The sequence below is a fragment of the Botryllus schlosseri genome, chromosome 6 (genome assembly GCF_051294905.1).
Source record: "Botryllus schlosseri isolate E-star chromosome 6, Bs_hap1, whole genome shotgun sequence".
NCBI classification, from domain to species: Eukaryota; Metazoa; Chordata; class Ascidiacea; order Stolidobranchia; family Styelidae; genus Botryllus; species Botryllus schlosseri.
Window position 1 is genome coordinate 16795665 of NC_137241.1, and position 25111 is coordinate 16820775.

Sequence of the window (25111 nt, forward strand, 5' to 3'; positions counted from 1 at the left end):
ATCACAGGATAAAATGGATTTCGTGGCGATGTTTCAATCCCTTTTTAGGACAAATGAGGGGGGGAAATTCGAATATTTTTATTTCGAAAGACTGTTCACTAATTTGACCAGGCTGACAACGTCAAATAGAAAAGGTTTCGCAAAAATTACGAAGTCACCCTGATTGACTTTACTATCTTCATATTGTTATTTTTTCCACAAACCCCAACAAAATGTCTTTAAACAGCAATACGTTTGTATCAGTAGGTTATTGACAATTTGACAATTAAAAATTAATTTGCACAATAGGATATTTCATGTCAGACGATTATTATGATGATGTGAGTCATAGGGTTGTAGCAGTTGTGGTGCGAAACCGCCTCAGGTTTTCTCAAATTAAAAAAATTAAAAAGTAGGTTATCAATCATTTTGAAAATTTAGAGGTCTCGCGGACCCCCTGGAATTGCCTCGTGGACCCCTAGGGACCCCCGGTTGAGAACCACTGCTATATAGTGTGTACAGTCGATGGGCAATGCTTTGCCAGTGTGACGTCATATTGACGGTCAATGAGTTACACCTCATTTTAAAATCCGCTAGTGGGCGCTACAAAGTGTCCGGAATTTGCTTCACAAAAATATGGTAACCCTATAATAAATAAGCATCATTCTCTGACTACCTGTGTATTTCGTTCTTGATGTTGTGTGATTGCGGGTCAAGCTCACTGCAGAGAATCACTAAATATTCCAGCAAACTTTTGTAGCAAAGCAAGTAAAATGTTTGAGATTGTCAAGGTGCATGCTCGTTTAGTGTTGATTTTTTCATGCTGGCAGCGCCATGCATAGAATGGCCCGCAGTTGCAATGCCATACATTTCAACCAAAGATGTTATAATGAAGTGAAAATTGTATTATATGAAAAAGATTCACAGAGCAGAACCTGCCAAGTTTCGTTTGTGAACGTGAACCTCTAAATTTCCGAGGTTCACACACAGAACGCGAACATGAACCTCACGTTCACACCATCTCTACCCGACAACGCTTTCCAAGGAATTATGAATCGATATTTGGGCTCCAGACATGTTACCAGCTGAACGACTATCTCATTCTACGGATTGATCTTGTAGGGTCGTCCTGGGCCGATTTCTAGAGAGAGAGAGAGAGAGAGAATCTTTATTCGTATGCATTACATATCAACATTACACTACAAAAATGTAACAGTGAAATGCGACATGCAAGGTAGACGGGAGGCTCGATATGACAAAGCGTCTCTGTCTTGGCAGTGTCTGGGTCATTGCACGTCAAGGCTATTGCTTATTGATATCAGCAGACTCTTCTTCCATGGAATACTGTTGCCATCGCCTGAGCTGTTTCAGCTAGCGTGGAATAGTGTTGTTGGACACAGGCGGATAGCTTATTTTGAAACAACAACAACAATAATAATAATAATAATTTAAAACTGAAATCAATTCTATCATTTCAAAACGCTTTATTTCGCGTATTTCTGAAATCTCAAATCAGATCGAGAGTGGCGATTGCGGTGACCCCTGGTATAGCAAAAAACGAGTCAAGTTTGGTGTAGGGCCACAGACGTTAACCATTCTCATGGTTATGGGAATGTACTGTGATTTAATATGAACTGATTTTGCTGCATTCATTTCCCATTCACAATTTCATTCAATTTCCAAGTTTTTGCGAATTCAGTCATTCTAATTCTAATTTTAATCTAATTTAAAAAAAAAACTGTTTAGCTTTAATTCTAAATTTAATCTAATTTGGAAAAAGTTGTATAGCTCTAATTCTAATTCTAATCTAATTCGGAAAAAACTTTTTAGCTCTAATTCTAATTCTAATCTAATTCGAAAAAGCTGAAAATTTTCTAGTTGTCCAAGTCTGACTTTACGCTGAGGGTCGCGGTTGAGACCGCGCCGTCGGAGGTTTATGTGGGTTCCTCTTACCCGCGTCGCCGTTCTTGCATAAAAGCCTAGACACAGACGCTATGCAGAACGTACTTGAAAAGAAAGCTAACGGAAAGAGCAAGACAGAGCGTCTAGATGGGCCGCCGATCGAAGGTCAACATCGAAAAACTGTGACATCGGCCATTAGAAGAGCGACACAGGTCGTTTCGGAACCCACCTATCTGTTCATTACATCGCAATTTGTCTTACGTAGCGCCTTGTAGCCTGTATGGTGTGTGTCTTGATCCGGGTCTTTCTCTGCACTTTTTTTTGTAAATAGGAATGAACAGCGACGTAGCAACAGAGGTGGTCAAAGTAGTCACCACCACTACTCAAGTAGAAGTAGGAGTGGTGATTCACAAGTAAGTAAGTAGATATATTCTAAGCTTATTTTTGCCTACAAAACTGAAAACTGTCAAGTAGAAGTAGAAGCAGTCTAAAATCATAACTAGTTAAAAAGTAGTGTGAGTAGGCCAAATTTACGTCGAGTAATTCAAAAAGTAGAAGTACTTCGTTACTGACCACCTCTGCGCAGCAAATCTTGCATTTAAAACAAAAGGAGGTTCTAAAAACGATGCCATATAAAATTGTTTTCTCTCAAACGTATAATTAGGTTGTTGATGTATCCATGGTGTTTGTTGACTACAACAGTCATTTACACCAGGCCGATAATCTTTATTTTGATTATAGAGCTGCCGACTTGTAGCGCGGCTCACTTCTAGACTTTTCTAAGACACCGCTTACACGGATGAGATGGCGAGGATGTGCCTAAATAAACCTCCAACACTGGAGGAATCTGGAGTCGACCTCGGTCGGATTCGAACCCGCAATCCATTCCATCGGTATTGTTGTTGCAGCTGTGACTTATACCACTACGCTATCTCGCCACGCATAGCCTAATTAGGTCATAGTTGAGTTAATACTTTTGGAATATCATGGATTATGAACCTTCGGGCGACTTGTACTTGAAATAGCACGATATGGAACAATTGGAACCCTCGACATCGCCACCGGTTAAGCAATTAGAACACGCGGCACGTTTTATAGGCTATCAGCACTCGAACCAAATAGATGTTCCAATGATGACGACTGCAGACCGCAAAGATGCTGCATGAGGTAGTCCCGCTCTGCGCACAGAGAATCTAAGCTGCGCACAAAAAATCCGTAGTGATGACCGTTTTTTTAGTCGTTACGCTCTGTTGTCCAGGGGACCGCGCAGTAAGTTGGTGAGAGCGCGCAGACTCGTGAAAAATTAGAGGGAACATTGCTTTCGACTGTTTTGAGTTGTGTGGATATAATGTCGGCAATTACAAGAGCCGGACGATTTTGCAAATCATCCATAGCGCAGGATGACCTATTTATGGATTGCATCGACCGTTATTGCTCCATGTAACGCAAGTCTGCCGTGGACTCTTTTCAATGATTTTGACGCTTGAACATGTATCTGAGATAGGCTACAAGAACCTGAGCCCCGGAGCAGTGCATGCGGAGCCGATGCCCCACATAAAATTCAAGAGGAGCCGGAGCTCGTTGTTTGAAAAGTAGCTCCGGCTCCGATGCAATTCATAAGATGCTATGCTACTACGAATGTCTGAATTCACATAGTTTTCCGGCATTCGCTCACAAAAATTCGGAATTGTTGCCTCGATTACGCCACCTTTAACTAAACACGTTCAAATTGTTCATACATAACGCGCTAAACCAAGGTATGCGTGGTGGTGCGGAGCAGGGCTGTGGAGTCGGAGTCTGGGTAATTTTCGCTTGATGGAGTCGGAGTCGGAGTCGTGGGGAAAATACTGACTGGAGTCGCAGTCGGAGTTTGTGAGAATGACCCTGACTTCGACTCCGACTCCGACTCCAACTTCTCTAGCATGAAAACATTTGCTTTCAAAGAATTTTCAATATACTTCTTATGTACCACCGATCACTGTTATTAATAACCATACAGATCAGGTGCGGCCTGCCCGGGGCACACAGGCCAAATTTGGCACACGAGAAGGTTAGGTGTGGCCTGCGAGGTAATTCACGAAATTATTTATGACATCAGGTAAAATTGCAAGGCCAACCGAAATTTGATTAGCATGACTGCGAAACTTGATGATGACCAAAACAACAGTTCTGACGCATTGACGTAGCCAGGGGCCAGCCACATTTATCCCAGATCTTCTTATATAACCATAAAGTAGAATATTTCATAGCAGATTTATTTGACTTGAAATTTTTCTCGGTACTTCGCATGATTCATTGTCACTAGATTTCTTGTATTCAGTATTTGAGCCCCCTTCTGAAAATTATAAATACATATTATTCACAGAATTGAGTCTAACTATATTCGCAATTAGGAGATAACGTGTCGTCCAACATGCGGCTTCACTTGTGCACTCGCAGCGAGATCGTCGACAAAACATTTGCACAAAATGATAGAGGCATGTTCACTGATACCGTCGATTTTGCTATGTCCAAACGTCGAATAATTCTGTCCTTGCCAAATGAGCCCAGTGGGATACAGATGCGACCCCCAATGTATATTAGCAACATATTTATTGATATAATTCAGTCATTATCTTGCAAAAAAACGGCCTTGGGCCTAGGGCCTTGTTGCGCACTGCACAGTTGCATGACATACTGTTATCAATTTTAGAGAGTATTAACATAAGTCTTGTTTGCAATGTTACCTAATTCGGTACCTATCGGACGACTAAAAATAGGTTATCAACATTCCAGTTGCCCGCGCAATGGTTCGTAAATCTCATCAGTGTTGGGATCAAGTCACTACCTTCGAGTCACGAGTCATTTCGAGTCATTGCACATTTTGACTCGAGTCAAGTCAAGTCAATCGATTTTCGAAGGTGACTCGAGTCAAGTCAAGTCAGTCGATTTTTGGAGGTGACTCGAGTCAAGTCAAGTCAAGTCACGAGTCAAGTCACAATTCAAGTCAAATTGCCATTTCGAGGTATGAGGCGTGATTACGTCATTGTATTTTGCTAGCTGTCCGAAATACAGATTGAGTGGTCATTGATTTTGAACCGATGAACGAATATAGAGTTAAATATACACCCAAGTAAGGCGCTGTATCGCTCAGATACAAGTAGAACTAATAAACTACGTAAGTAATTGCACAGCCTCAATTTATAGTTATTACCAGCCAAAATAGAGAAACGAATTGATAAGATGCAACACATTACCCTTTTGCATATTGATATGATACAATACGACCCTGCGCCAATGGTTGAGGACTATGTATTTCGAATTCAATTTCAACAAAACAAGAGGTTTGGTCAAGTTAAGAACGCAGAACAGAAATATACATTTTGCTATTAAATTACCTTACTATACTATAGTTTAGGACAGCATAGGCTGCAAGCTGCGATCACTTCGTTTGCGATCAACATATTTGTGAGAGAACAATGGAGGCTCAGTAAAACGCACGATCATTGAATGATTGGTAGCTCTCACGGGTTACACCAGCGTTGCGCGAACAATCCGAACATATGCAAGATACAGTGATTTTTATCGCACTGATTACTTGATGACTTGAAATTGACTCGTGAATTTTGCTCCGAGTCACGAGTCAATCCACATTTCTGATACGCCGAGTCAAGTCAAGTCAAGTCATTTTAGCAAAGTGACTCGAGTCAAGTCAAGTCATACGAAAAAGTGACTCGAGTCATCCCAACACTGAATCTCATGTGTCCCTTTGGCCGACAAAGTTGCCCACCCCTGATATAGATAAAATTAGACATTATTTGTAAATTACAGCTCAGTTGCACAGGGGAAGAGAATCGCAATATGCGTTTTCGCGATGCAGTCAAAATTGATGCAATTTTTGGAATTATACCATGATGCTGTGACAGAACAAATGCATCGGCTGGTTTTGTAAAATTGTAAAAATGATGTAAATATGACCAAACGATGCTTCCCACTTGACAAAATTAAAAATATTTGTAGTGTAGCTTAGCTGTTTGGGTCGAACAAATGATTAAGAAAGACTGCAAGTCCCAATCCTTGAATACTTGATTAAGTACATGTAGACTAGACATAGGCTATGGTCTTGGACTACTTAACTAAATTCCATTTATTACCTATGTCTATTAGTAGTAAGAGTGTGTGAGCTTGTAATCAGTATAGGCCTAGTGTGCAATGACAAAATTAGTAAGTTCAATCTCTTTATTAGTAGCTGACTCATACACAAGAGCTACACTTGGATTTTTATCTACATTTTTATTGTACAGGATTGGATATCTGCCATATTTGAATGATTCATACATTCCAGGATATTAGAGAGTCCATGTTATAAAAACTTGAAAAAGGAAGGATAGCAAATCTTTCTTTCGTGTTAATTGCATAGTGGACAATTCGAGCTGTGCCACAATAAAACAATATAGCATGCCACTATGGAATGTGACTATGGAACGGAAACTCCCGTCTTCCCATTGTTAGGTCACGCTCGACTGAATCTAGCGGCTTTGGTCAATCGCAGCGCAACAATCGAACAATTTGCCTTAGGTTAAATGGCATATAGCACTTACAGATACTCGACTTTGATAACGAAATTACTAGACTCATCAGTTAGTGGTAATCTTGAAACTTGCCACAGAGTTAGATAACATTATCAAGATATACAATGCGGAAGCTAGTCGCTCATCTGGGTATGCAACACAATCAAAATCCACACATACCGATAGCGGCTTTTGCGAAAAATCCGTTACGCGCTAGGCTGCGCTCACCTATATACTCGCGTAAGATCTACTACCGGTATGCGATAGCGCACTTTGCGCAAACCTATGCAATATACAAATACACGCAAATTCGAACGGGCATTTCGGCGTCGGCCATTATTTATCCCCCTATTGGGGGCCCAAGACCAACGTTTTGGGGGGCCTGGAGAAGTGCTGTTACGGTCCTGCATCCAGCCTATAGGCCTACCTGCGGAACAGATTATACGCAAAAACCTGTGTTGCTCTATAGATTTTGAAGGTGTTTCCATAGCGGGAGAGATGACGAGATTTCGTATCTATTATTCGGATTATGCGCTCTAACTCTGCGCGAAATTTGAAGGCTCTTCCTACACAGTTGGATTAGTAATTTCGTTATCGAAGTCGAGTATGTATTGTATAGGTGCGCAATGCGCACAGCCTAGCCAATAACGGATTTTTCGCAAAAGCCGGTATCGGTCTATGTTGATTTTGAATGTGTTGAATACGGAAATGAGCGACTAGCTTTCGAAGTGTATATCTTGATGAGATGATGTCATCTAACACTACAGCAAGTTTCAAGATTGCTACTAACTGATTAGGGTGGTAATTTAGTTATCGATGTCGAGCATATAGGTGCGCGCAGCCTAGCGCGGAACGGATTTTTCGCAAAAGCCGCTATCGGTATGTGTGGATTTTGATTGTGTTGCATACCCAGATGAGCGACTAGCTTCCGCATTGTATATCTTGATAATGTCATCTAACTCTGTGGCAAGTTTCAAGATTACCACTAACTGATGAGTCTAGTAATTTCGTTATCAAAGTCGAGTATCTGTAAGTGTTATATGCCATTTAACCTAAGGCAAATTGTTCGATTGTTGCGCTGCGATTGACCAAAGCCGCTAGATTCAGTCGAGCGTGACCTAACAATGGGAAGACGGGAGTTTCCGTTCCATAGTCACATTCCATAATGCCACCGTTAATCATGTGTTTGTATATGTTTCATGGTTGTATGATAGTCATTAAACCGACAATGTGGCATATAATTTTCGAAGGAAATTGGTAATAATGCTGGAGTCGGAGTCGGTACGTTTAAAGACTCAGGAGTCGGAGTCGGGGTCGGTATATTGAAAATGTGTGGAGTCGTAGTCGGAGCCGGAGGTAAAATTTACCGACTCCACAGCCCTGGTGCGGAGCGGATCGACAATTCTCTCGTCCGACCCCGATTCTGTCTTTCAATTGTCTGGTCAGGCTCCGGCCGTATCAGGAAGAGTATACTGATCCGGCTCCGGTCCCTGCTCCGCCCTACACGGTACGGTGGTTCCTTTAATTTTATAAATATGGCTCGTTTATTTTGGAACTGGCTTGGCTTGGTTGGTAGATATTTAGTTACAAAAGTCATGCTTATCAATAAAGATTCTAACTGCATCAAAAAAGTACTGATCCGGCTCCGCAGCCAAAATTTAAAAAATACAGCCGGATATCCAATCCGGCTCCGGTCCATGCTTCGCACTAATGCGTGGGCGTGTAGTTCAATTCGTTACTGACACGGTGCATTGTGTAATGAACGGCGTCGGTTGTCAAATATTGATGCAGCACCAGATTATTCTCGACTTATCCGGTTCTTCTGAAGGAAAACTTTCTGTATTCCAGTAAACTTGATCGACACTTGACAGACTGGTAACGAGCGTATCAATATCAAATTTCAACCCATCGGGCATTCTGTGGAAAGCGAATTTCTACTGACAAGGTCTCGACATGAGCTCAACCGCTCATGTTGCGCTGGCTGCAGTTAGACTTGAACAAATGAACAATCGCATAATTTAAAGATTGCAGTCAACAGTATTGCTTGATATGAGCGAGTGCAGCGGCAGCATTAAAACGTCGCATCAGTGTTTTCATGCGGTGCACATCAATGCCGGGAGTAAAGTGAGCTCTCATGCGACTATGACGTTATCAAAAGTCGACGCAGAGTAATTATGACATCACAGGACTTTACATACCCCCACAAAATAACGGTTTGGCGCGACAGCCCAGTGAATTCAAGTTCAATGAACTTAGTTCATAGCTGCAACGCTAGTTATTGGCTACTGACTGAACCATTCGATAGTTTACGGAGCCGGAGCTGGAGCTGGAGCAGCGGTATCAATGAGCTCCGGACCTAATGCGTGATAAAAGAGAGCTCCGTATAGCCGGATCTGAAGCAGTTTAAAATTTACGCCAGCTCCTAAGTGGGGCTGGAGCTGGACACAATGATTCAAGTACTCGAATCTGAATCGAGTATTAATTTTAATGATTCGAGTCGAGTAGTAGAGGACGATTTTTTCGAGTACTGAAACTATGCTCTTCTCGCCATTGAAAGTTTTATTATCAATGAGAATTATTGTTGCGATACTAATTTTCACTGTTGAAGCCTTGAAACCTTGTTTGGCGGTAACGTAGCACACGAAACATAGAGTACAGGGGTGGGCAACTTCTCCGGTCGGTGGGCCGGATATCAGAAATGAAGTTCTTGGCGGGTCGGATTACAGAATATATATATATCAATCGCGTATTTATTCAATTATACAAGGAATAGATCGTATTTGATGTAAACTTAAAGTTTAAAGCATAGATACTAAAACAGTATTAAATGAATTTATCAGCAGTAGCTGTTGAAGTCAATCAGATATCTGTGGTCAGTCTAAGTTGTCCAGTGTCCACAAGTTCTTTGAACTCTGGCTGCATGTCGTATGTAGAAACCCTCAGTATGAAGGCTGCACGTGAACATCAGTTATATTGGAACGCAGCATTCTCTCGTTAATGTTCAGGCCGAAAGTATATGTACACCCCAACATTCTGTGACGCATAAAATTTGTCAATACTTTCAGAATAGAATTTGACTTTCAGGGTAGAAACTCTCTGCGGGCCGGTCAAAATCCCTTCGCTGGGCGTATGTTGCCCGTCCCTGATATAGTACAAAGCTATGAGGTTACTGGACGTATCACATTTCCGAAGTCATGGTTATCCCAAAACATTGTCACCAAGTGGAATGAAATAGGTATGGTCACAAAAATACCAAAGTATCAGTTATGAGATGGATAACAGGCATTATATTCTTTGTGGTGGTATAAACGATACATATTTGAACTTTGACGTGTTACATTCTGTTATGACATCATTATGGGTGATACTCGATTACTCGACTCGACTCGAAGCATATTACGTGATTTAGAATCGAATCACTCATGTACCCAATTTTGCCCAGCCCTACTCCAAAGCCATGGTATAAACATTATTGTGTTAAATGCAGCCGTACATACAAATGATACCAGCCTATAAACTTGTGAAGATAAAAAGATAGGCCTATATCATGTGATCATGATGAATGATCAGAAATTTGTGATACATTGGCAACAATCGCAATAAAGCTAAAAAAAAATACAAAATATTCTGCTATATGGTGCGCCGGTATTGGAATGGACTAGACGTACAAGAAGTATAGACTATTGCAGTATTATGGATGCTTGTTTGATATCAAAACTTTATAGGCACCCCGTGCTATGAGATTGAACCAATATACGTTCAAGGTATCAATCGCTAGAGCCCCTCCGATGAAGACAGTCTTGCAGAAGAGATTCACTCTGAAAGCATAAACATGAAAGTTACGCTTGAATGAGAGCTGCTGTTCCAGAATTAAATATGAGTAAACTGTTAAGTGCTCAATTGTCCAGTCGTAAAATGTGCCGTCCATGGAAACGAATAATTATTTAGTGATATAACACATCTCTACCATACGTATGTTTAGGGTTGCATTTAAAACAAATGGTTGTTTAAAACACTGTTTAAAGCATGTTTAAAACAAGGCCTTTTAAAAAGTTGTAGTAAGTTGTATAATTATGCCGTAATTGTGTAAATACTTTCTAAAAAACATGTAGTATGAGCCTACGGACGATTTACACCCGATATTGCCGACGTATACGATATGGAATTGTTGGAACCCTCGAAATAGTCTACTCAGCCGCTATAGTCGGAAAATATAGATCATTGGTACGGAATGAATATTCTGATGATGATGATGAACGACGACCGTAAAAATGCTGCATGGCGATGTAGTTCTGGTTAAGAATATTTTTGGTTCGTATATGACAGTGGTTGGAAGCCTATATGGAGCTATATTCACCCTGCATTTTCAATTGTCAATGTCGCTTGACTATGACGTCACAATTGAATATTGGTGACGTAATGGCTTAAAAAACAATAAAAACATCTTTTAAACAATGCCCTTGTTTTAAACGTGTTTGTTTTATATTGATTTTTGTTTTAAATGCAACCACACGTATATCGCTGCTATATACTAAATAATGCTAAGGAACAGCTTTGTTATAGATCTATTCCAATGTTTCTCAAGAATCCTGTTTTCGCGGAACCCTTTTTGTCCATTGAGGCCCCGCTCCCGCAGACCCCATTAATAGGTTTCGCGGACCCCCCGAAAATGCTTTGGAGAACCCCGGTTGAAGGCCACTGATCTATATGATTGATATTAGCAATCTCTGAATTCTTATTATTTCATATTGAAATCATTGTTTCGCTGGAATATGATTTTCAAATCTTCGATGCTTGAGGTGTATTCGTGCCGTTTACGTATTATATACCTAGCAGCAACGTTCGAACTAATTTTATCGGACACTGGTATAGGGCCACCTTCCCGGAATTTAGCACGTCGTGTGCTGCAAGGTACAATACCTATCAGTCCGAAACATTTAGTGGAGGAAATCTGAAAACCCCTATATAGTGCGTTGAAACTGTATTAAGGGAGACTTTGCGATCTAAAAGTACGACCAAGAAGCAGGTATAGACAAGGTTAAGTGAACTATTGATTTACCTCATAGTTGGATTATCGTATTCGAAATTCGAAACATCACATAATCTAACCTCTCGAAATCAGTAGTTCCCCATATCGTAAACACGGAGTACACGGTAACAGGGATCACGCAGATTCTTGAAATGAAGAAAGTGAACAGGAAACACAGCCCGTTCACCAGGTAGATTCGTGAGTTCTTCCAACCGATATCGTAAAAGACGTGCCTAAACAGTAATCATCAGCCGGGCGGTCGCTTGTATATTCGGGAATGTTATAGCTTTGAAATTTTCGAATTTTACAAGCGGGCGTCGTAATTGGGTAGGGTATGCTGTCATGATGGTCACAAGACACTAGATAGGGGTAGATTCATCACATATATTCAAGTGAATACGTAATATAATTGGGACAGCGACACTTCCAGTCACAGTATCTCACCTGGCGTGTTGAAACGGCACTGACAATTCATTAATTCCTCTCAAACACAGAAAGTAGGCAAAAACTCCGTGTTTCTAACGCAAAAATGATTCTGATGATTAAGCATCCGCATAATCGCTCATAATCTCAGTATCACATACTATTGATATGTAGCTTCCAAAAACGATTGCTAGGTGATGAAGCAAATATGGAAGTACGTTGGGCTCGTTGTTTCCTCCAAGCAGTACCAATGTATCTGCAAAGATATCAAAAATAAGATAGCAAATATGTTTGTACTTTAGAGGCGGTCAACCCGTGACCCGCAAGAAGGTTTTGAGTGGCCCGCGAGCGAAATTAGTTATATTTTCAAAAATGGATTGCCCAGATTGTGAACTTGCAGGGCTAACCAAAAATTTGATTTGTCTGGCCGTAACTCTTGGGATGCGACGACTAAAATATCAGGTCCGCCGCATTGGCAGATCCATGAGTCAGTCACAGTTTTGGTAGATCTTCGTACATTACAATAAATCAGAATATTCTGTGGCAGATTTATCTTAAGTAACAATTTTCTTTCCGCTTTCCGTAATATGATGTCACTCGATTTCTTGCTTTTAATAGTGTTACCCCCCTGAAAATGAAAGAACGCCTAATGTACCAGATTGAGTCTAATTATATTCGCAATTAGGAGCGAAAGTGTCTTCCAACATGCGTCCTTGCACTTGTGCTTGCAGAAACACCGTTCGTAGAAAGACCGTGAACGATGAAACCTAGACACAAAATGATTGGTTCGATGCTTTCGATATCGATATGTCCAGGCGCCGAATAGTCCAGTCCTTGCAAACTGGCCCCAGCGATATGCAGCAGACCCGCAATATACTCAAGTATACCAATATTATTGACCTATCATTGACACATAAACTTTGAAAAATGTTCGCGCTTCGCGCGGCAAGTGGGCTAGTGGCCCGGTCAATCGTTCGTCAACTGCATGTGGCCGTTGGGCCGAAAAGGTTGGCCACCCCTATACTATAATGTGGAACGTAGACTTTGTTTTAGGTGTAATAGCCATAAATCTGCACAAGACCCACAATGTTCATAGCGGTACACAAGACACATAGCAGAATGTTGAAGCAACGACGTGTGGTCTATGAATCCTAAATGTGCCTTCACATGTACAAGTATTATTAGCAATACTTCTCGACGTAACAGTGATACTGATAGTGTTAATAATATCTGCTTATTCTGTTTTTGACACGTTCTCACTTACCCAATGTGGGTTCGAAAATCACGTGAGGTTTTGACATGGCAACCGCCGACTGGTGCCAGGCGTTTTTCTGGTATAGGCTTCGCAGTGTCAATTTTATGCCATCTTGGTCATTTTGATGTTACAATTTATGCTACTGGGCTGCTGTTTGCCGTCCGTTTAGCTTTAGGTGTTCGTGCTACGAAAGTGGCTAACTGGACCATGAATTTGAATATATTTTCCTATAAATCAGGGGTGGCCGTTGGCCAACCTTTTTGCTGTGCACGGCCTCATTCCGATTACTTATGCAGCCTACGATCGCATTCCAGGAAATAGTCGCAATGAGCTAACTGGAGATCAAATACCAATGTTAAACTGTCCATGTCCATTTCCGGTGAACTCCGGACTACTCTTTCATATCGTCTTACTATACGCATCGAAATCGCCCGAATATTTTCAGATTCAAGAACGAATTTCGTCATTAATATTAGGATTTTCACATATTACTGTCAACTATTTATCCTTTCTGAGATCATGTGATCAGATTCACCGGTAGACTTGATGGAGGGAGTGTTTTCGAAAATTCAGGGCAAGTTATAAATGATGCTGCATATTCGCATGGACCAAATGTTATTGGTCACTTTGCTGTTACGTGAGAAGCGCACGATTCCATGTTGGTATTTCTGTATGGAGTGCATCATTTTCCTCCGCTGTTCGCATCTGTACTCTGGGGCTCGCCTCAGATTGCAAAGGGCACCACTATTTTAAAATCAAAAAATGAAGTCGCATTTAATCGCGCGTATCGCGAAGAAAATTATATGATCAATTAAATCTCTCAAAGATTAATTGATCTCTCAAAAGTTCGGGAGTCAATTCGTAACCTCAATTTTCATGTCGACGGCCGCCAGCACATAGTAATTGAATTACCTGTCCAAGGCCGCCCAAATTTCCTTTTACGGCCGCAGGTTGCCCCCCCCCCCTGCTATAAATAGATGGTATACTGTGTGGTTCTCAACCAGACGAAGTGGAGCAGTTTGCGGTGCCAAACAATGAGTCAATTGACAAATTCCACATGGTGAAGTACATTCAAATTGATTCAACTTGATGAACTATTCTGTGTTTGTGACTTATAGAAGCATTATTTTTATACTTAAATGAGTACTTATGAAAATGATTGCAATTACTGAAAAATTCAAAGCATATCATATATTATTACATACCCAGTAATTATTGTGGGCATGATGTCTATCCACTATTTCGTTAGACACGTATACGTATTTTGAAAGAAAAATTCGCCACCGAACCGCACGTCACCCAGCAATTTTCCTATATTTTTAATCGGTGCGCGAAATTAGATAGTACGTTGTGTGTGTGTGTGTGTGTGTGTGTGTATGTGTGTGTGTGTGTGTATGGGTGGTGGAATTCATTTCTGTGCATAATAGTTACTCATACTAATTTTATTTGCGACCGTTAACGGGAAATGTAGCAATGCAGCCAGTCCCAAATACCGTTATAATTTGCGAACAGTTGTCGCGTCGAGATTTCAGAACCATTTGTGTTGACGTACGGTACGAGAGGAATTACTGATTAGGTTCGCGCTTTTTCGACTCGTAGCCGCGCTGCTAGCAATATTACTTATTGACGCATTTTGCAGCGTGTTGAATTAAAAGCGTCATAATTTGTCAAAAATATAGAAGCAACGCCAGATTCTTAGTAGCAAAAATTCGTAATATGTTCGATCCGTTTGAATGGGAATCTTTCTTGTTCCAATAAGCTTGATCGCCTCCAAGTCCGTACGGACTGGTAACCAGTGAACCAATATAGAACAGGCTATTTGGTATCTATCGATAAGGTCGCTGCATGCACTCAGCGCTCATATTGCCGCCGTTGCACTATATTAGTTAATCCACAATTTCAGCATGGTGTCTTATACTAGAACTAAATTCGATTGCATGGCTCGATATTAGTGAGAGACAGAGTGCCGGTATTATAACATCGCGTCTCGTGCATAAGACCAATGCCACGTTGATGTGTTCCCGTGCGACTGTAACATTACATGTCTCCTTAAAGTCACCTAAAATGAAGAGACTGCCAGTAACGAAGCATATGTCTGATGTCTGTATTTTTCGGACTACTGTGGCATTTTGAGCGACTGCAAATCAACATAAACCATTCTAGTTAGTATACAGAAGCCCTGAAACTCGCAATTCAGAATATACGAGGAGATCACAGAATACCTCACTACAAATAACCTCTTTAAGACAGGGAGACAGAGCCCTATTACTTCAGCTATATTGGTGATTGTATGCTGAATGTATGTCACAAACCGCGTGATAGCCTATACTAAACGATTGCTGTTGTGAAATATCTCACCGGAAAAGTAGGCTCCCATTTCTATGCATGATAGGAATCGTGTTGCGAAGTCATCTGTCCTGTATGAAGATAATTTCGTGTGCAGTCACGCGGAAAATAATGTTTTCCTGTCAGCATATTCATAGCAATCAGCAATGAGAAGATCGACGATACCAAACATACTCCCGCTGATGCTTTGAACTTACACAAATGTCATTTTGGGCCATGATCGCTATATATATCGTTACTGCATAATATATTTCGCTTAGGTAAATTAATTTAAGCTTCACAAAATATCAGTCTAATAAAGACCATTCATTTGAAACGACGGTTCGGTGGAGTCGGTTTCCAAACTGTTCGCATTTATTAAATGGATTAGTTCACCACGCGGTTATGCAGATGTGTTACGGCTGCGTGGTTATAACAACCGCGACCGAATCAGGACCTTGCCCTGTTAGGAACGGTGAGATTAAACTACACATACCAGCACATATCCTTGTGTAGATTGTGTGTGAGTAGCAGGTAGAATGACGTAGTAAACATAATCGTCGCGTTTGTCACTGAGCATAATCTGGAAATGTGAAACAATCAGATTAGTTTTGAGTTCGATACTTACATTAAAAATGCGCTGTGTGGAGATTCCACGATACGTAAAGTTCAGGGTGATTGATTTCTATTCCACTATCCATGTTGCGTGTTGCCATTACCATTGGTCAATCAACCTTATTATGTCGCTGTTTGTGAAGAAACCGAAATTCTTTACATATAAGTTACAATGTCGAACTCCGTATTAACATGCATAGATAAATGGAGCTTCCGTGCATATAATATGCGTTATGTTGGCCGCTGGCTTGTGGGGTGGAACTTATTTTTAGTGTCCTATATGCCAGGTGCGTGTATTGTGCATCTGAGTAGTATTGTATTCCCGCCGTTGCAGCGTCGTAACCTCTGTTAGCTGATTGTCAGCATCGAAAAATCTGTTGCACGAGACTACGAATATTCATTGTTCATGGAGCGATATTTCTGTAAATAGCGATCGAATCTCACGCTGCGAACTAGCCTCGGTCCAGAATTATAAAATTTGGGGATAGCGTGTAACTATAGTATAATTGTACCTGTGATCGCAAAAAGGATGCACCTGATCGGGACCTACGATACTTAAGTTATCGTAGGACCCGACGTGATATTTTTATTTTTAGAGTCACTGTTACTGTTGTGACGTCATGAGATGTCGCAGGGCGCAGGTTGCTTATCGCTGTTCTGCAGTAAAGTGACAACAACATATACTCACGCCGAACATGATATGGATTGTTTCCTTGTGCTTAATCCGTCGTATTCTTTGGGGATTAATGACTTGTATATTCGCGGTGCGCCGTAGTGATATATCCATTGAAAAGTCACGACCGTCGTCAGCACACCAATTACGAAGACAGCGAAGTCATTATCAGTAACATCCATTGTGAACTTATTCTGGTAAATATGCTACTAATGCGAGCCCCTGGGGCGCGAATAAGCAGACTAATGCAATTATATAAATGTACTGTGTACAGTAGGGTTGTCCAAAATTGGGAAAATCTTACAAATCCTCAGTTGTAATGTCTTATTCTATAGATTATTGATAAAAAACGAGACTGAGCCTGAAAGAAGCTCACAGGAAGGCCGTTAAGATTTCGTGCAAAGCGTTTGAAAGTAGCTGCCGAAGAACGGGCGTGCCACCGACCATAGAACGGCGAGAAGACTAGTAGTCACGAAACCACGGCTCTTGATTGGCTAATCGGCTATGCTTCAATGACCACGACAGCAGCAGCTTGCTGATTAGATGATCAAGGAGTCTGCTACCGGCGGCGATTCTGAAAGCGCATTGTATTTAGGCTGACAGATAACGATTTAGGATTGATTCAGGGTTGATTCAGGGTATGTTGAGGTATGAAATACATGATGAACAAACAACAGCTGCTTCACAAGAACGTCTAAAGCATGACCGCTTTATTGTGAAGGAAACCGCCGTAGCCTATATGCCTTGTTTTTAACGAGGGAAAGCATAGGCGCTTATGCAAGTGGCGACGGATTCCTCGTTTCAGAAAGGATATATCATTATTGAATACAAATATAAAGCTTAAAAATGACACTATAATTTGTGTGATCTTATTGGGCTCAGATTGTAGTAGCCTACATAGTTGAAGTTTTGAAAGCTCTAAGGATCGACTGAATCAGCGGGTTATGCTTGGCACTTGTCAGATGCTTGCGTCAAACTGTATTCACTTGCAAGTGTTGTCAAAGTCCTTGATGATAACGCAGAAAAGAGGTGTAAAGGTGAGCACATACTATGCTGGATATGTTATGTCAAAGTCCCTAATAATCGCGCAGAAAGGGGGTGTAAAGATAAGCACAGACAATGCTGCATAGTGCACAGTAACCAGCATAGTTTGTATATCATATCAAGCCTAGTCTGTGCTTACTTTTACACCTCTTTTCTGCGTTATCATCAAGGACTTTGGCAACACTTGCAAGTGAATACAGTTTGATGGAAGCATCTGACAAGTGCCCAACATAACCCGCTGATTCAGCCGATCCTTAGAGCTTCCAAAACTTCAACTATGTACTACCACCTGAGCCCAATAAGATCACACAAATTATAGTGTCATTGCTAAGCTTTATATGTATTCAATACTTATATATCCTTTCTGAAACTAGGAATCCGTCGCCACTTGCATAAGCGCCTGTACCTTCCCTCGTTAAAAACAAGGCATATAGGCTACAGCGGTTTCCTTCACAATAAAGCGGTCATGCTTTAGACGTTCTTGTGAAGCAGCTGTTGTTTGTTCATCATGTATTTCATACCTCAATATACCCTGAATCAATCCTAAATCGTTATCTGTCAGCCTACATTACAATGCGCTTTCAGAATCGCCGCCGGTAGCAGACTCCTTGATCACCTAATCAGCAAGCTGCTGCTGTGGTGGTCATTGAAGCATAGCCGATTGGCCAATCAAGAGCCGTGGTTTTGTGATTACTAGTCTTCTCGCCGTTCTATGGTCGGTGGCACGCCCGTTCTTCGGCAGCAACTTTCAAACGCTTTGCACGAAATCTTAACGGCCTTCCTGTGAGCTTCTTTCAAGCTCAGTGTCGTTTTTTATCAATAATCTATAGAATAAGACATTACAACGGGGTATTTGTAAGATTTTCCAAATTTTGGACAACCCTAGTGTACAGTGTACAAGTCTGTCGAGCTAAGAACCGTATGTAAAAACCGTACCGTGGTCGCATCTGAGTTGCAACATGGTTTAACAAAATAGGACCCGGACGATGACATAGGATCACAATTTAAGGCTGGGGATGAAAAGCTATCTCCTTCGCAATGTGATAAATCATAACTGGCGCTTAGGTTTGCAAGAGAAATTTCTACCTATACGGCCAGAGGCGACCGTGAAAGCGGGGCCATTGTTAAAAATTATTCACTGAGCGATGCAAAGGATGCTACAATGACGATAGCCTCTATATTCAAACTAATTTCCGAACACATAACCTGGACGCTGTCGTAAAATCAGCGCCTCGGGCATAGATACATTGGTGGGAACTTCTCAGTTTGCTGTACGAATGTTTTACAAAATGTTTGTAAATATAAAATATATTATTTGCACATTCGAACGCTAAGTAACGGCCAGCACGAGACAGAGATAGGTGCACGAACTTAACAGTGTTTCATATTATCTATTGAAAGTCATCCTATGCATCTCCACGACAAATTCTACCTCTGGACCACTAGCGATGCTTAGATAGAATGGAACTGCCCTAATCATGAAATCAACGCACACTATATTCCTTAATCATTTACGATCCAGTCATATCTATAACAGAATATCGGCTTGACATTATTGAACGAATTCTTCATCGCCGCCGCAATGTTACCTAGCCCGCGTTATTGGAGAATCTACGAATGAAACATTCAGGTTGCGAGAACTTGAAATCGCTACGTAGAAAGCAATTTTCCAGATCATGATATAGGGAACATATTTTCGCATCGTTGCGTTCAGATACGATTGCTCGCTCGATTTATCCTGCCGTTCGTCGAATCCGACTGGTATAATGCATATTACTCAGTCGCAAACGCCTTAGGGATCTTGTCTCGAACAGAATTTGCGATCGCAAGAGCGTCTTGCAAACGGAACTTTTCAGTCATCATCGCTCATCGCATCCAGATTGGGTTAGTTACACTGGCTGATTTAACTATATATAATGATGTTCTTGACAAACACCGTAAGGCCTGACTCCATGTAGTTCGTTAATACAATCACGGTTACCGATACGAGATATCCACTGTCATCACGGACATGCGCGCATCTAGCTCAACAAGGCTTCTGTGATTCAGTACGCTTTCCGGCAACATTCATCGATAAAGTTGTCAGGGAAGTCACGTGTTGAGACTGCAGGAGTGGACAAAGCGGTGGCGTGCGGTCAGTGCCTCACCTGTCGTTAGCATGAATAAACAAAATTGTGAAACCTCCAATGACGGTTCTGATAAAAATTCCTACCTAGCAATGGGATGGATTTCAACGATTGAAGTATGCAGCACACACCAGGTGTGTGCATTATAGGGTTATGACTAAAAAAATAAATTCGAAATTTTGTGTGTCCTGTAGTCACAAACGATGAGCTTTTGTGTCCTGAGTTCAAAATTAACAAAAGTTAGGACTGGTTAAACAAAAACCTCCCGCACAAAAATATTCCAGTTTTCACTGTATGAGGAATAGGCTTTTTTGTAGATACAGACTATATAATATATATACCGACTGGTTTGATTTTAACTGACACAATTCCAATTGCGAAGATTTAGAATAGTATTTTGGTAAATTGTGATTGCCCAGATTGAATTATTCCGATCGTTTTCTTGCTCACAGTAAAAATTAAATAATTAATAAATAATTATTAATTCGATTTTAGATGTAGACTGTATATATCGTATAATTTCAATTTTTCAGACACAAATCGAACTGGTTGTTCGAAAAGGCGAAAGTAGAACAACTTAACATATTTTCAGCGGTCTAGAAAACCGATTAGAGGAATATGATGAAAATTTGAAAATGTCATATCATATGTGACTCAGCATCTGCTGATACTGGGCGGCGGAATGGCATTGTTGTGAAACTGCAAAATGCAATGATGAGAAAGGGTTTTCATAAACCACAATACATTGGTTGCCAACATAATATTATCGATTCTTAAAGCATATATCAGAGTTCTTCAACCCAACATCCTCAACAAATCCAACTCTCAGCTACAAATTTGGAGACGGATATGGTAAAACACTATGAAAACTTTGTACAATCCACCAAGACAGAATTTCAAATGAAAATATTAGAAAACCGAGGATGGAGGGAAGATTTTAAGTTTATCTATGTGATGTGCAGAGCATGCCGCTCTTTCAGTACCTCAAAACCCCGTCCGTCGTAGATGCCCCTCGCACTAACATAATAACAGAAAGGAGAGTCAAATTGATGGAAGAACTTTACAAGAAGTGCAAAAGGACATATACTTGAAGATTAAATTTGTAGCAAAGAATATCTTTGAATTTTAAATTTTTTCTATATTTGGACCAGTGTCGAAAATTGAAGTTAATTTGTGCGGGACATTTTTTTCGATTTGAACAAAATGATTATAATTTTATTAATATATACCAAAATGTTCACCAATTCCTGCTACAGGCAAAAATTTTTTTTTTCAGTCATAACCCTAGACTGTGCAACGCGGGGTTCACGGAAATTTGCATGGTGTAGGCTATTGTCACGAGATGGATTTCCAATGTAGCATATAGTCTGATATGCTGAAGCGAAGGTCGAGCAGGCGCGAAGAGCACGGCCGAAAGCATAGACATCACTTCGCGCGATCTCTCTTCAGCTATATGCCCGATTGCTATGTCTAGTTGGATGTCGAGCTTTAATTCTCGCGATCACCATTGTCAATTCCCAATGGATCTGCGCACTTGTCAAAAGGTTGCACTGGCACTCGCCAACACGATAACGTAATTGTTTTTTCATAGACGAGTACAAGTATACCATATAAACCTGTGCTTCCCAACCTTTTTCAGTTCGCGACCACCTTTCATCCAAATTTCGTTGCACGACCCACCAGACCCCTCTTTCGCGATTAAGGTCTTAACCACTGCTCGTGGGGTCCAGTTTTTATGTTGTCAGTGTGTTATAGCTAGCGTAAACATTTTCCGGAATTTATGATTGAATTCGGTCTATGATATTGGCGATTGCGTATATTACTATAATTTTTTGTCCTCTCTCAGCCCACCGGATCAGATTCACCGGTAGAGCGGAGGGAGGAGGTGATGTCTTTGGAAATTTGTGCATATAATTAATTATTTATAATTCCATATTCGGGCAGGCCCGTTGTTAGTAATTAGTTGTCGAAAATATCGTGTCTTGTTGTGCGTCATGTGTGATGTGGCAATGGCTGACACCATAATGCCTATTTCTATAAATTATGCGTATTTTTCATTAGGGTGTGGTGTACGTGACCCATATTAAAAGCAAGGCATTCAATGACGTTAAATCGTGCCATGCGCGAAGATAATTAAAAAAATGTTGAATAACTCTCCAAATAAATACCCCATAACACAGGGTAACAATTTTTTTCAAAAATCATATGTGAGCTCGACCCAGGGGTAAATCAGGGGCGCTGAGTCCGAAAATGGCATTGCCTTTTCCGAATTTGCTATAATTTTCGAGATACAGCCGCTTCCTACATATATCATTAAAATACTGTAAATGGTGTGTTTGTGGGTATATTTATAGGTTATCTCGCGCTTCTGGAGGTGAATATGGGTTTAGATTAGTTTATATCATCTCCCATCTAGTACTAACATGTGCGTTGGAGTGTACTGGTAAAGCAATATTTGGTTTTCTCCTGAAAATTATCATTCAGAGACTATTTTTCCGACAGATACGTAAATTAACGCCCTCCCCCATTTGAGTTACGGAAAGAGTCGAATGACACTTATCTCATCACATCACCGATGATTAGTGGGCTCAAATTTAACACACTTTTCGACGCTTTTTGATATCAGACACTGTCCCTTGCTATAATTTTCAGAAATTTCAATTCATGGGTGTTTTAAGTATGTTCATAATTGAGTGATGTAGCTAGACGTATAAAGAATCGTAATGACCTAGATTTGTTTTGCTATAGATCTTAAGAGAACACTTTGAACATGAAGCGATTCAATATGTGAAATGTCACTAAGTGCACTTACAAGGAGTACTTTGGTACGACGTTTGGAGATCAAGGTAAACGCCGGGCACCGCAAACGTTCCGCCAGCATTAGGCTGAAACTTCGCGCTTATGCGCTCAAGGTAAAGTCTAAATAATGCAATTTGTAATCCTCGTAGTTCTGTGCGAGCCAAAGAGCTACCATGATGGTTTATATTTTTACATGGATGAGATGTAAGGTTCGAACTAAAACAAGAAGTCATAGCAGTCCCTCAACATTGACTCTGCTTTACAGCCATTTACACACTTCCCTGAAATTATAGTTGCAGCTTTATACGTCTCTGTCAGATCTGATTTCGGATGATGCTATTATACGATATAGGATGTAGTGGAAGATGAAAATGGCAATAGCATATGCTGTAGCTAATGCATTAACACTGACTCCTCAACATTATTACGAATACAGAGTGAACCAACGCCTCTTACTCAAGATCAGCTAAACAATGAAGGTATTGACTTGGGTTAAGGCGAAAAAACGAAATTATGGGGATAACACGAAAGTGATGTTAACGAATGTTCCTGGATCAAGGATAAGCATGACCACAAAAGCTCAGTATCCTCACTTCCCCGAAAACCTGGGAAATATGAGTGAGGTGGAAGGTATCTCCTATAAATCAAATGAATGGAAGAGAGATATCAAGATAGTTGGGATGTTCAGATTATGACTGATTACCGATAGTTATACCGAAGGCGAATCTGTCCCCATCAAAATCATACAAGAGGACTTTCCTACAGATGACTTCAAGGTAATTTGAGTTAACAACAGGAGTTGCATCCAAGAACTTCACTAATGCACATCCCGATGTTGATTTATTTCCACGAGAAGATCTGAATATTTGTTAAACAAAAATATTGCTTGCTTGTTTATTTCGTCTGTATTTACAAATTGTCATCTTTTTGTAGGCTCAGTCATAATTGGTTTGTTTTAACCGAATTACTGCTATTTGTTGTTCACTTCAAGCACATCTGTCGGTATAGTAAGCTTATTGTCACAAATTGCAATATAATGGAAGAATCCGATGACAACAAGAATAAATGGGGTATTTTTGTGTTCGGTATGTGGAAAAGAATAAATTTATGCAGCACAGTTTCGTTCCGCCGATCTAATTGTGTTTTACATTTCTCACATTCTTGTGGTTTCAGTACACACGGACAGACAGACAGTACAGCAGGGATGGTGTGAACCAATGTTCCCTCTAATTTTTCACGAGTCTGCGCAAATACGCCAACACACTGCGCAGGCCCTTGGACAACAGTGCGCAACCAGCCCCCCATAGGGTGATAAACCGAACTTCTGGGGGGCTTCGCCCCCCAGCCCCCCTTCCGGCTACACGCTTCTCACCCCTACTAATCATCTACGTCTGGTCTACGTTTAGTGGGCGTTACGACTAAACGCGCGAAGCGCGAAAATTTTCTATAATTCATGATCAAATCAGTCAATATCATCGGGAATTGCATATATTGCTATCAATTTTAATCCTGTCTCTGCTCACGTAATCACCTTTACATGTAAAGCTGATCGAGTGAGATGTGTTGGAAAAGGTAGGACTCCTGAATATAATTAAACATATTCGGGCGTACCCGTTGGTATAATGACTTCTTTACATCATGCTATTTCGTGACCTCCTATCTGCTATGCCAAAGATATTGAAATCTGCATATAAGTCACTTTGATTCCACTGCGACGATAGGGTGACATACTATGGATTACTAGAGGACAGACATACACGCACGAAAACGCACTTGAAATCAATACATGTGATCGATGTAGGCCTATCGCGTTAAAACAGTGATGTGACGTCGTAATAACTGCAATGCACTCATTACTATCAAGACATACAGTCAGACACAATGATACGAATATTCAAGTCTGATTGAAGCAAGAACAAGATCAGCGTATGACCTTATCGACAGAAGATACCCGTTCAAACGAATCGAATAAAATCACAAATGTGTGCGGCTGAGAAGCTGATCTAATGCAACACCCTACAGTGCATATAGTTGCTGAATTTCCCGATCAGCGTTTGCAAAGGGATGGATTATTTCAACAATATTGGTGCTTGTACTTGGATATTATGCATATTATCCTATATCACCATACGTGATCATAATCGCCTGATGGAAATGATGACTTCGAAAATTCGCGACATGTAATTGTACAGTAAATCTTACACAACATTCATGCCACGCGGAGAAGACTATTCGTTAGCTTCTCGCAGTTAACTTCGAGCTATCCCGCCCATTGGTATTTATAAATATGTCAAACCATGTTATTTCGCCATTCCCAGAAAGGATTGCGCTATTGATATGATATCAGTATCGCTCACGCGTACGATACCATGGTTGCCCGACATATGAGCA

The 25111-nt window shown here is 40.7% G+C and overlaps 1 protein-coding gene across 1 annotated transcript; it reads right to left on the reverse strand.

The window, feature by feature from the left end:
* Nucleotides 1-9163: 9163 nt before the first annotated feature.
* Nucleotides 9164-18206, reverse strand: LOC145441233 (TLC domain-containing protein 4-B-like). Its single transcript, XM_080319055.1, has 7 exons — nt 16767-18206; nt 15960-16046; nt 15497-15555; nt 12045-12139; nt 11905-11978; nt 11541-11693; nt 9164-10249 (listed from the first exon to the last, which is right to left on the reverse strand). Exons 1-7 carry the CDS (start codon nt 16931-16933, stop codon nt 10123-10125), a joined length of 762 nt encoding a protein of 253 aa, XP_080175181.1. The 5' UTR covers nt 16934-18206; the 3' UTR covers nt 9164-10122.
* Between the last annotated feature and the right edge of the window lie 6905 nt (nt 18207-25111).

What these genes read in the sequence shown, in the direction of transcription:
- LOC145441233 (XM_080319055.1), bottom strand. Translation starts at nt 16,933, where the DNA reads ATGGATGTTACTGATAATGACTTCGCTGTCTTCGTAATTGGTGTGCTG. An exon ending in CAATCCATATCATGTTCGGC is followed by an intron (nt 16,047 to 16,766) that starts GTGAGTATATGT and finishes TCACATTTCCAG; the next exon opens with ATTATGCTCAGTGACAAACG. An exon ending in CTACACAAGGATATGTGCTG is followed by an intron (nt 15,556 to 15,959) that starts GTATGTGTAGTT and finishes ATCTTCATACAG; the next exon opens with GACAGATGACTTCGCAACAC.